A 14,193-nucleotide genomic window follows, 5' to 3' on the forward strand; every position below is an offset into this window, starting at 1 on the left:
GAATTAGACGAATCGCAGTCTCCTTCAGACTGGTGGATGAGAAAGTGTGCAGCATTGTGCTCTAAGGTGAGCCCTTGTTCATATTTCCGTAATTGTGTGCACTGTGATTTACTGACCTATTCATCCACGTAAAATTTGATTGTTATCTTGTCGAGATAATTAATTCTGTATGCATTTGGTTTCTACCTGCAACTGATAAAATATGTGCGTGATGAGTTTTTTGTGTAGTGGTTAGTATTCAATATAGGATTTGAACATATGTGTGTAATATTTTTTGTGCCAAAAAAGTTGAACAGAATAAGAAAAGTGTTATTTATAATTTTAGACAATTAAAACTGTAACTTGTTTTTCTATACTTGTCATTTGCAGAAAAGCTGATTCATGATAATATGAACACCCCATATAAGAATATCCCATATATTGTTGAAAAGTATTTTTGAAATGTGCTGCCATTTATATTCTAATGTTTGTAATGTGATTTAAGGGGTAAAGAATGATTAATCATAAAAAGGATTGCACACTTAAATGAGACAACCAATGTTTTGAGAAAGAGTTACTTTGTAAAAGTTAAATATTCTCGATAATTAAATTAGACACCACCATATTTTGTTGGTGACGAATCTAATGCAATATTTAACAATATTTAGTAAAAAACAAATTAAGTTGTTTGTTTGGTTGTGTTATTTTGTTTGATATGTATTACGTAATTACTTCATATCTCGATACTTGACGATGTATTGAATTAACGTATATAATTTGCACAGCAGTAGTTTCTACATGACGGTAAAGAAATGTATGTAGTGCTTCAATATCAGGCGCATAAATAAAATATGCATTAAAGATATTAAATCCTCAGTGTATTACTACCATTTTTAATTATCTCGACATGGCGGCAAAGTGTGCGCATGCGCTTACACGTAAAACATCGCCGACGAAATTATACGAAGAAAGTACTATGTATTGCTTTCACTCGTTTTTAGCTGTAACGTAATTATTTGCCTACTTCCTTAATCATTGTTCCATATCTGATTACTTGCAAAATAGTTATAGTACTTAAATTGCATTACAAACACGATGCATCGTACAATACGAGCAATGTTTAATTTTTCGTAAAAAAAAAAAAAGAAAAGGAAACTGTTTATTTTGAAACAACAATTAATTAAGAAAACAAAGCAACCATTCATCATTATTACATATGCTATTATCGTAATACTTATATAATAAATTGGTACTTACTTGGTATACCGTGGGCGATACAAGCTTTCGTAAACTTTGTCGTAACACGAAGTAACACGTCTTCACTAACAATTAATTTCACACTTTACTTTAAAATAATTATCGTTAACAATAATACGGATATTCTATTTCACTTTTGTTAGTTCCTTTTCACCACTTTTATTAACGAAACTTGAGACACATACCGCACACGAAATATTCCGACCGTTGCGATACGTTGGCGTCGCCAAATTATCGCAACAGACATATCGATCGAACAAGATGGTCGAAAACAATCGATTATCGCATACCAAGTGAAATTGGCTGTGTTAATGCGATTCCAATTTATACGTAGTTTGTGAGATTTATAATAAAAAATAAATTAAATAATGATACACCAACATTTAATAAAGAATAGAATTCTATTCGTTAAGAGCTCGACGCGAAATCTGCTTAATTACCGCCACGAAATTGCGGAACACAAACTAATTCGTAGAAAGCAACGCTTTCGACGGGAACAGTGATTTTCGATGTTGCACTCGTTTGAAATAAATTACTGTCCAACGAAACAGTGTATTCTCTTTTCATTTCACGCTCGTAAGAAATTATTTTCTACCTTTCGCTGAAGTAAAAGTACAGGATTGCGTCGTGCCTATGACATAACCTCGTTTTTAAGTAAAAATTGTGATCTAATATAAATACATTGTACATAAAGTGATCATACATGTTGGATATAAAATTGTGCGACTTAGAAAGAGAACACTAGGAATGAACAAAAAAGAAAATCACGTAGAGTGTACGAAAAAAAGTGGAATGCGTGAATTAAGCATGAAACGAGTTTATTCAAGTGAACGTCTGCTAATGAAGATCAGTGCACAACCTTTGCAAGTAAGTACTGCTTAATATGTTTACTGCCACTCGAAATTCAAAAAGGGGAATGCTATGTGCCATCGATTCGTAGTCTCAATCAGGAACGCACGCACACATGCCGCCTCCGTGTTCAACAGAGAATTCGTGGTAGTAGTGTCAATTGCACAGCGACTGCACAAGAAACCGCATACGCTGCGTCCGTGGCAGCAAACATCTTAAATATAATTCTTATTATTTTTCACGTACCTTAAATACCGAAAATTCGTAAGTAAAATAGGGTTCGATAAAAATGTTACTGCAGTAATTTCCTGGTTTAACCTCTCGTAAAATTACCAACTTTTGAATTAGTGAAGTATTAAGAATAATATTAAAGTAGATAAAACAAAATCTATTGGAGAATTAAATTTTGGAATTATAAACAGTTATATATTCATTTTGTATATCAATTACTACTTAATTGTATATTGTTGTACGTATTCTAAGATAGCGCGGGAAATTTAAACATGCAAAAATCAATATGAAAAATCAAAATAATATTAAAGTAGATAAAATGAAATCTAACGAAGAATTAAATTTTGGAATTACAAAAAATTATATATTCATTTTGTATATCAATTGCTACTTAATTGTATATTGTTATACATATTCTAATATAACGCGGGAAATTTAAACATGCAAAAATCCCACTACGTAGTAAAAGCGTCTTATCGTTAGAATCTATTAATTCCACCAAGAGGATTAATTCTGTAAATTATCAGCCCTAAAATTGGACACTTTTTAAGAATTTGTTTCTAGTGAAGTATTAAATAAACTCTCTATAGGTATTATTAAATCGTACGTGTACTATAGAAAAAACTTAGAAAAATAAAATTTTAGCATTACATACATATGTATATTCTACAGATACCGTACACCATCACCTTAAACCGGTAATTTTTATTCAAAGTATGCCTTTTAGTTATTCATAACGATGTGAGAAACAACATTATATTTATGCACTATTAATGACTTTGGCATTAATGTGATTTATAATAGCTGCATAACACGTGATTAGAACTTTATCAGATCACGAATATTATAATACAATTTGCAAGAGCAAAATAAGAAAGTCCTCGGTGTAACTATTTTTATCTCTCATCGTTCCTTTTTTTACGAGACTATTAACGCCGGCCTTCACTCCAGGATACACTTGAGAAAAATTATTGTAACCACGCACGCTCTTCAATATGCATACATTTCATTTAATTTCCATCTAATTATTTTTCATCTCTTTCATTTTCTTCGTCTTTTCATTTTTCTCTCTTTTCGCCATTTACAACATCGACCACGCATCTCGCACCTTATCTTATCTTGCGCGTTTTCATGCGTGGTACACCTCGTTCGCGTGTAAAAGCTATTTAGCAATAAGGAACACGATCGTCTGACTGTGCAGCACGAATACGAAGTTTAAGGGCGACCTGGTAACTAATTACCGAATTAAGAAAGTCGTTAGCTAGAATGCGAGCCGAGCTCATCTACTCCTTCATCAGTATACGATTTTTCCAGCAGCATAATGCAAAAAACGCACCTCCATGCTTGCTCGGCAAACGATTTGATGTATGCCGTGCTTTTGTACACTTAATGTCCCGTGCAAACCACCTTGCAAATCGCCACTGTCCACAAGACTTCGTCGTTCGTAAGAAACAAAACGTGAAAATTTTCTTCGTCCTTTTATTACGTCGCCCGATATGTTCGCGTTGAATTTTATAATTTAGATCGCTGTTTCCATCGAACCTTTAACACGTTAAGCGTCAAACCTGTTTTGTCTTCCTTTCCGTTTAACCCGCAATATCCGATTTCACCGATATGCTGCCGGCCGGAGATCTGTATAAGGTTACGCTAAGACTGCACTCGTTAAAATTTTTTGTTTGGTAACAAGAAATATTTAGGTACATTCTTTTATGATCTCCAAATTATTGAAAATTTATCAATAGAAGAATACAATTTTTTAAATTGTATATCAGTCAACAGAAAACATTCTTATATGAAATTATATATTTTCATATAAATGAAAATAATTATTCAAAAAATGGAAAAAAGAAGGTTGAAAGTGATAAGATTTGTATCAGTAAATGTATCATTTCACCGTTTGCTAACAGTAAAGATGATTAAATTCGACGAAAAACAGTGAACTACTTGTACGAACATCTAACAATTACACTAAACTACACACTACTAAAACCAGATAATTAGAACACGTGGAACAAAAACAAGAACCAAATATCGAAGCTAAATACCGTAATTCGTAATGAATAAATCAAATTTCTACAGTATAAACAGTTTCTAGAAAGCAAACGAATTCGCTCGAGTGTTCGATCCAATTATTTTAAACGGTATATTTACTACTTAATCTTTTCTACATACATATTATGTATCAGTAACTCACGTCCAGCTCTACATGCCTCGATTTCGGTCAATTTATTCACAATGAAAACAGTGTTTCGCTGCGTTTTTCCTTTCGAGTGAGTACACGTTAAACAATTGGCTAATTAACGAGAAAGAAACCGTACACGTTCGCCGAAGTGGAGCGCCTAAGATTTAACGCGTCCAATTCGAACATTTTTCTTGAATATGTATCACCGATTCCAGCAAAATGCTCTATTGTTACGTAATTAAAATACATTCACCCCTCGATTTGCACGAAGAACAGATTTTTCAAATGAAATCTCTCGGCGCAAAACGAACGTAATATACAAAGGAAAAATGTTCGGTCGTGCATTTATCGCGCGTATATTTTGTTAAAATTAACACGAAAGATACGTATACGTAGAGATTATTCGACGGCATAAATCACGCATAAGCGGTTTATAGATACGGTAGTGATTTTAACAACGTTTATTAATCAAATATAATCGCTGGTTAATTTACAATGTTACTCGTGCAATGGATCTGTCGCACTAATTAAGAGAACTTTTATTTTTCGGTACGTCGATTCTCGCTGTTTAACGCTCGGAAATTAAACTCTGAAAAATTGGGAAGATTTGAACCCTTTCGCTTTGCCAGATTTTAGCGAATATTTAACCACGGTCGCGAAATTTCTTGTTTTGACTGTTTAAAATTTGTTCTACTAACCTAACCTCTTCGGGGACACCGACACATATGTGTACCTTCAGATTTTCCGAAAATATGAAAAACACAATCTCCCGAAAAATCTTGAAAAATCTCCCAAGGAAAGTAGTTTTATTACTATCGATTTAACGTGAATATAAATGTGTAACTACGTAAAAAATTAGATCAATATTTTCTAACTTCAAAAAAATCGTCCCTGAAGAGGTTAAGATAAAAGTGTGCAAAGGAGGAAATTACGAGATTGATATTTCGATTTAATTGATCACTGCTTAAAAATGAACCGATGTTGAAAAGAACTAATTATTCCTTTCGAATACAAAATAATGAATATTTTCGCAACGTAACACCCGTTACGTTCTCAATATCTCACTACCTTATCAACCGGGCAATTTTATCTGTTGAGAAAGCGACATTTCATTTGTACCGACCTAATAATATCTACCTAAAGGTATCTACGTACAACTCTATTTGCGATAATAAAATTGCAATTAATTCACCCTGAAAGCTGGCGATAGTATTAACTGCATACACTTAAACCAGACGTTCTGTGTATAGTCTTGTATGCACCGAGAAACCCGTACCAAGAGAATAATAGAAGGCCGCGTGGAATTAACGGAGAGACGTGACAATCGGAACGAATCGAGGAAATTAACGGCAATTAGCGAACCGATTTTCGGAACAACGCGTTTATGACAATCTCGACATCACGCCGATTGGAAATTTAATTGCACCGGCCGGCACCGGCTTTATTTACGCTTCCATCTAATTATTCAAATCGTATTCGGCAAACTGCGCCCCTGTTCCGTACAATAATTGTGAATTATTTCAGCGATACAATAATTCTGGAGGAATTCGTGGCGTTGTGTAAAAAGACTGGCTGTCCCTGTTTCCTGGTTCTAAGAATTCGCGGGGGAAATAAAATTGACGACATGACGAATTTATGGAATAAAATGTAATGTTACATATTACAATAAAATATTATAAAATAATTTATTTTGATAAGCGAGATTTCACAGAAAAGAATTTTCTATCTACTTTACACCAGAAGATTACTCATTGGATAAAAATTCAAATAGAAAACTCAGTCGGTAAAATAAAAATCGTCCTGTTTTAAGATTTCAACTCAATTTTTCTCACCGTTGTATTTTTATTCAAATATAAAATACGAATCTTGTACTTCAATTTAGATATTTTCACGTTGAAATTTCCAACACGAGTGAACATATCGCAGGTTTAACTCAACTTCTACTGTGCAAAACTTCTTTCTTTCATTTCTTTTATGTATCTTCGTTGCACGGTATTAGCGAACATCTGTAGCTGGCAATAAAACTGTAAAAAGGATAAGAAAAGTGCAGACATAGTAATAGAATATAGTTACATAATAAACGAACGTCGAAATTTCTCCAGCAACGATTAAAAATTGCTATTGGCGTGCGTTCGGATCGTGTCGAGCAACTACATCACGCTTACTACTTTCTTTTTTTTTTTTTTCTGGAAAAAGGATATCTTCGCGGAAAGAATGTGCGTTGAAACTTTTCTTCGAACATCGCGTCGTTTCCTTTAAATCAGCCGCTCTATTTACAATCAATTTTTCAACGAGACACGAGAGATTTCTTCGATTTCGCCTCATTCCTAACGCTACAAGAGTCTATGAAAAACATCGACAAGCAGTTTTAAATGGAAATTCCCAATGCGATCCCTGTGACAATTGAAAATCGCAGACAATAAAGAGAATAATTATTGCATAACGTAATTCTAGATGGAAATAAGGACAACGTGAAGATTAATGAAACGAAGAAGAGCAGAAATTGTTTATTTTTCAGTGTGAAAAAATTAAGAATGTATGAGAGAAGCAATTTATTTAGTTTTTTAAGAAATACCAGGAACACACGCGTATGGTGTTCTAGAAATTTTTACATTTCACGAAAGTACCTTTCTTGTTAAACACCGTCGTTCACGTGTCAATCTTTGTGTACAATTAATTCGATCCAAAAATGTCCATGAACAATTGTTGCCTTTAGTATATCATTTAGTATATCAGGCCAAAGTGGTTAACTCCACTGTTTGAATTCACTAAATGGCTGAATAATAAATAATTTCTTTCAGTAGTCAGTGTGATTAACTCCATACTCTAAAGTAAATCGTTGCAATAATGTAATTCAAACGCTTACAAGAATTTAGCTAAGTAATTTTTTAATGCAACAGTATAAAAAATATATAATTTCATGAATTTTCTCTATTTTATGCTTCATGGAATTATCAAATACATTTAGTACAGCAGAATCTTCAGTTAGATAAATTCACCGATAAACACTGTTCAATTCTGCAATAAAAAACAATTTCTAACTCTTTTCAATTTTCACTTGCCGTTAAATGTTTTTAATCATTTAAACTTTACACTCTACGATTAATCTTTGTATAAAATCATTATTCGATCTGAAAATCTCCGCAAGAAATTGTTATCTTCAGTAGGTATATTATCATTTGATACCGATGTTCAATTAGATAAATTAGATAAATTCACTGCTCAATTCTGCACGTTGATAAAAAACAACTTCTAACTCCTCTCAATTTCCACTTACAATCTTTGCCTACAGTTTCTGTACCATCTTATTTCATATCATTTGTACTATCTTCAAATATAATCATCATTCTAATACGGATGCAGCATGTTCAATTAGATAAATCCACCGATAAACACTGCTCGATTCTACACACGGATAAAGAAAGCCACTTCTATCTACCACAGGGATCGCAGACATTTAAATTCCCCACTTACCGCTAACTGTTTTTAATAATCGGAACTTTGCATACTACAATCTCGTCTTTTTCTATTCGTCAATGGGCGGCTGCAGGTTGCATGATCATTAGCAATTAAACATAGAACACGTTGCAAACTAATTAACACAGAAGCGACTCCCGTTGACTTTCTCATGTAAACCAACATTATCATTCTATATCTTCACAATAAATCGTATCATATCGAACGAGTTACACTCGACATTCCCTCGTCGCTGTTTATCATTGCAAAAAGAAAACGTTCACGTTTTCGCGAGTACATTTATATCGCGACAATCGTCCAACAGAAATTCCTCGGGATCGAAGACAAAAATCGTGCGCACGTAAGCAGAAAGAAAAGTTATAATTTCCACGCGTATACACCAACGGCCTGTTCGAAGTTGTTGCGCTCGGCCACCGCCATTTTCCTCCCCCAGAACAGCACTTTCGTTATGCTCCAGATCCTCCCTTTGCTCCTCGCCGCTCCCCGTACGGAAAATCTAAAGTGGTAATAAACCAACACGTCTCGAGTTTCCCAGTCAGTCGGTTCTCGCGTTGCCAAAGACCAGCCGGACGTAAGTAGCTGATCTCGTTTATTTCAACGGAAAGATGCTCCCCGGACGTAAACGGAAAAAATGGACAGCTTGTCGCGTATAATAGGATACACAACGATCGCCCTTCCCCTTCTCCATCGGCGTAAGAGAGATTTTCTTACTCTTTTCTCTTTCTCGATCGAAGAATATCGGGTTGGAACGAAGGTTCGTACCGCTTTTTCAAGTGAAACGTCCAAGACAACGTTCAGACATTTGGACGCAAATAGATTTAGTCGACCGTGTAAGTACGCCATTTTGTTCCACTATCTTCCGCCATCTTTCGCACAGTTTCACGATTCCTTCCTCCCAGAATTTTCGAGTGTTTTTGGGCGGTGAAAATTGGTCCGGATGGTTTCACAAAGGCTACGAACATTTGTTGCAACTTGGTGCACCGTTACGTGTGCAATTCTCGATCGAAGAATACAAAGTACACGAAAAATTGCAATACCGAAAAATGGGGGTTGCACGAATCCTGGAAATCGCGTATTTTTATCGGAACTTCCTTTTCACGCATTTCGAATTTCACAAGGACAACTACAGAAACAACTCTCCTACCGTTTATGCTTATTATAAATTTTATACAAATACACAATATCACGTAGTTTCGTTTATAAGTTAATAGTGTATAATACGTTGTTTTTTAAGGAAAATAGTCAATTTAACGCGTGTCCGTAGAAATAGGTACATAAGAAATGTCCGTAAACCTAGCGTTAATAAACAAGACCTTTCTTTTCTGTTCGTATCGTAATTAAGTATTGGTCGGTGAAAATCTTGTACTACGTCGTGGATTTTAGTTCTTTTGGATTTGGTCCATATTCTGTTCCGTTTTTCTCTTACGTTTGCTTGTATTGGATGATTGCAAAAGTTCGTGCCCGATTTGAAAATAAAACACAATCGGCGTGTGCAAAAGCAGATTTCATTTGAAACTGAAATGGAACGAAATGAATAATTATTTGAAAATTAAACACAAGCGTGTCTTTCGATAGGAATGTAACATTACGCTAACAGAAACATCTGTAATTTTCTACCCAACGCCTCAAATTTCAAATCAACTCGAATACTGCCCTTACGTCTGAAAAGTATGCAAGAGGTACTATTGAATTCCTTAACGAAACCAACCTCTTCCACAAAATCTAAAGTCATTCTGAAAGCTCGTCGCTAATGACCTCGATGTTGATGCGACGTAAAACCCTATATATAAAAAAAAAAAAAAGAAGATCTGTGCCGAAGTCGATAAGGTTCTCGCCACCTTTGAAAATCGGGCACGAACTTTTGCAATCATCTAATATTATATTTGCTACTTGTTCGTACGGGATTTATTTTCGAATTTCACTTGGTGGAAGAGATACGTTGCTTCTTTCGCAGTGGTGTATCAGCTTTTTCGTTGCCGGATATGACTTGGTAAGAAGGGCTTTTCTTTTTTATTTGATTACCAATCGATGTGGATCTTATCGGATTTTCGTCTCGAATCGGTAGGATTATCGTCAGACAAATTGATTTTTATTATCGTCCATTCTCTTTCAATATACGTCTGTACCTGTGTGTGCGGAATTCCAATGTTTTATTGATGGTTTTATTCATTGGACAGAAGTTCTTTATATAGCGCGAAGAAAATTGAGTTGTTGAATTTTATTACAAAGACGTATAAGGAGATATTGAGAGTATAACGGGTGTTCGTTGCGCAGGTATTCGTTATTTTCTATTTTAAAATGCAACTGTTGTGAAAAACTACTCGCATGTTCGATATTTAAATAGTGATTGGTTAAATGGAAATATTAGATTGGTGCAAATGAAATGTGAATTATACAAAATAGTGAGAAAGAAGGAACTTGCTGCAGTACACGTGTATCGAGCAGCAAAAAAGTTTATAATCCAATTGTTTCGACATAATTATCTGACGCGACGAATAATCAGGATATTCGTGTAATTTTTTTACACAAGTTTAAAATTGGAAAAACTGGCGAAAATGTAAATTGAACATTTGAAGAAGGTTAGGTAAATGTTAGGACATTTCAACGTTTGGTGTGCAAAATTCAAGACTGCTGACTTATCGTTGGAAACGAGCCAAAATAAAGGTCAGACAGGGCCTAGGTTGATAACGTTTTAAGAAAAATTATTTAAAACAATCCACGGTGAGGAATGTGAAATTTTGCCACATCCTTACCTGTTCGCTAGACCTTTCCTCGGCAGACTGCCATTTCTTCAAACGCTTAAACAATGTTTTTAACAAATAAATTATTCCGAAACGAAGACATTGTAAAAGTAGCATTGAAAAACATGTGATTCTTACATATTTGGTATAACGAAACTAGTTAATCGTTGGGAAAAGTGTGTAGAATCGTGTAGAAGTTATTTTGATTAAATATATCATTTTTTAACACTAGAATTACCGACTGAGTCAAAATGACCCATTAGCATCTTTCGAAAAAACGTGAATGTTCAGTACTGGTAAGTATTATCGCTTGTAACTTTCCGAATTTATATTCTACATGTATGCTTCTATTTGCCGAGTCAAAATGACCCATTAGCATCTTTCGAAAAAACGTGAATGTTCAATACTGGTAAGTATTATCGCTTGTAACTTTCCGAATTTATATTCTACATGTATGCTTCTATTTGCATCGGTATGAATCGAATTTTCCAATCACGATTTACTTACATAAAAATTCACTTTTGGAAAGTCGCTAATGCGTCATTTTGACTGGGCTGGTAGTTCTAGTGGTAAAGAAACACAATATAGGGTAATTCTGGAACAGTTGCCCACTATGATAATCCACTACTACGATTATTCAGTGTACCAGAATAAAATTAATACATTCAAAATTTTAGACTGTTTCATAAATGGTGGACAATATTTACAAAAAATTTGGGTGAAAAAGAATATTTTAATTACAATTAAATTACCTACCGTTGGTGCATCTCATCCAAATTTACCCTATCTAATGTTTCATTTAAAAAAAAACGACGTTTCATATGCAAGAACCCAATACATTCAGTTTTTTTTTAATGCTTCACAGTCGATACAATCGTTATTTTGTTCGTTACAGTCGGTTTCAATATGATCGTGGCGTTGGTAGCACAGCTTCTCTCTGTGCTCCTCCTCACCGAGTTGATGGTGACGAGCGTCGGTGCGATCTTCTTCTCGTCCTTGTTCTCGGCGCCGAAAGTGAACACAAACTTTCCATCGCCGGCGAAATTGAAGGATGAGAACGTCAATTTCGAAGACAACGGGAATCGTTATCGACAGCAAAACAAACGGAAGCCTCATATCGTTGTGATCCTTGCCGATGATATGGTAAGTGAAGTAATAATAACATACTAACTCCCGTAAAAAACTTTAATTTCACTGAAAAGCTCAGCTGATAACAATCGACGGGATCAAGAATTTATTCTTTAACAGTGATCATTACTGTAATGATGATTACACAAAATTGACAATAAACTTCTTATTCCTTGTATTCTGATCTTCTTTCAATTACTGCTCCTTTTTACAAAAAGTGTACTCAAATTTCCCTTTTTAATTATTTACGTAGTCTTTTTTATTATTTATACACAGGTTCGCGTTTATATTTTTGGAGACCTTGAAAGCCTCAAAGACCTTGAAAATCTCAAAGGAACGAGTATATTTCAGTTAATCAAATTCGTACACATTTTTTTCAAGTTTATTGAACGTTGGTATACATATTATATTTGCATTTAAAACGAACTCTTGTTTATACATTACGAATCTAATATTTAAAAATATGTATTTTATGTTGCAACTGTGATTAAGCTGTTTTCTATATTATCGTTTGCGAGGTAAGGTTTTAAAGTGTGGCCCCAGCTTGCGCCTTGCGGTAGATGCGGCCCTGTTTATACACATTCTTGGACAATAGATGAGATACGTTAGAAGGGAAAGTGAAAAGAAACATGAAATGATGATAATCGAAACGATCCTCGATTTATGATAATAAAAATGAAAATTAACAAGGAAGTGTTTATCGGTCAGTCGAAGTATAATTATTTAAAACGGTGTACAGGGATGGAATGATGTGAGCTTTCACGGATCGGATCAAATCCCCACACCGAACATCGACGCCCTTGCGTATAACGGTGTCATTTTAAATAGTCACTACGTTCCCGCGTTGTGCACGCCAAGCAGATCCGCTTTAATGACCGGAAAAAATCCAATTCATCTGGGCATGCAACACTCTGTTCTTTTCCCAGCCGAACCGCGAGGGCTTCCTCTAAGCGAAAAACTGCTACCTGAGGTAGGTTTCTGTAATAAACGGATTATAGCACGTGAATATTCTTTACCGTTCGAATTATACAGGGTAAAACAGGTCGCCTAATTATCTTCTCTATCTGCGACGGTACGAGAAAAGTTTTACAAGTAATTTAAATGATTTCAAAGGGTGAAATTGGGATGGGAGAAAATTTGTTTTATTTAAATGTACGTGCATTTAAACATGCTTAATAATCTTCATTTTTTGTCATTACTTATTTTGCATCGAAAAAATTTGTTTTTCGTCTTATTCACCCTTCGATACCGTTTAAATCACGTATAAAAATTTTCTCGTACCAAGAAACGACGAATTGATAAATTTGTCTAATCACAATGCTTGCGAATTGTACCGTGTTAAGATTTCTCGTAAATAATTCTAGAATAAACTTCTACACTGAAATCGATGGAACAAGTTCCTAGAATTAATCGCACTAAAAATTCTTCTTTTGATTTATTATGTTACTACACGTGCTTTGAACACGAATGAACATGCGTTCAAATTCTATTTAACTTTCATTTCACGCAGATTACCTGTGTTTATTAAAGGAAGAGAGAGTGGAGTTCAGTTTTAACGAGAAATTATTATTAATTGTGATCATTTATCCTAAGATCATATATTGCTGTATACATATAATAAGTAATTTTTTTTCTTCTTAAAAAATATCTTTTGAACGTATTGTTCTCCGATACTCGTGATATATTTTCGTTAACATCTTAAAAACAAAATATTTTTTTAAATATTTTAAAAGCAAATATTATATAAATTAAATTAAATTTCAATAGAATACAGTCAGAGTATTTGGTTACAGTATTTAAAAGAACTGGGCTACAAAACACACGGTGTGGGGAAATGGCACCTGGGATACTTCAGGAAGGAATACACTCCGACCTATCGTGGATTTGACTCGCATTTTGGTTACTGGAATGGCCTTCAAGATTATTACACGCATATCACACAAGAACCAGTAAGTATTGTACATGTCATTAAAGTATATTTAATACGAGCAAAGAAGTTTCATGAGACTACTATTTTTTTCTCAGGATCCGCAATTCAGCGATTTCGAAGGCTTCGACATGAGAAGAAACCTCACAGTTGCATGGGATACTGTGGGAAAATACTCGACGGATCTTTTCACGAACGAAGCGGTACGACTAATTAACGAGCACGACACTAATCACCCGATATTTCTATATTTGGCTCACCTTGCGCCTCACAAAGGAAATCACAATCAGCTTCTGCGTGCACCATACGAAGAAATCGCCAAATTCTCGTACATTCTTGACCCGGAAAGAAGAATTCAAGCAGGTGTGATTCCTCGTTTGTTGAATTTTAACTTTTTAATCAAATAACGTTGCAATTTATCG

At 34.5% G+C, this 14,193-nt stretch overlaps 1 protein-coding gene across 1 annotated transcript in view; it reads left to right on the plus strand.

Annotated features, from left to right (window-relative positions):
- Nucleotides 1-38: 38 nt before the first annotated feature.
- Nucleotides 39-14,193, plus strand: part of LOC108579496 (arylsulfatase B-like) — a 17,854-nt gene continuing 3,699 nt past the window's right edge. The window contains exons 1-5 of the mRNA XM_017943043.1: nucleotides 39-66; nucleotides 11,612-11,859; nucleotides 12,584-12,814; nucleotides 13,638-13,793; nucleotides 13,870-14,134. Of these exons, the coding sequence (XP_017798532.1) occupies nucleotides 11,623-11,859; nucleotides 12,584-12,814; nucleotides 13,638-13,793; nucleotides 13,870-14,134 (889 nt within the window). The 5' untranslated portion in view covers nucleotides 39-66; nucleotides 11,612-11,622. The remainder of the gene's footprint in view (nucleotides 67-11,611; nucleotides 11,860-12,583; nucleotides 12,815-13,637; nucleotides 13,794-13,869; nucleotides 14,135-14,193) is intronic.

The sequence above is a fragment of the Habropoda laboriosa genome, unplaced genomic scaffold, assembly GCF_001263275.1.
Source record: "Habropoda laboriosa isolate 0110345459 unplaced genomic scaffold, ASM126327v1 scaffold14, whole genome shotgun sequence".
Lineage (NCBI taxonomy): Eukaryota > Metazoa > Arthropoda > Insecta > Hymenoptera > Apidae > Habropoda > Habropoda laboriosa.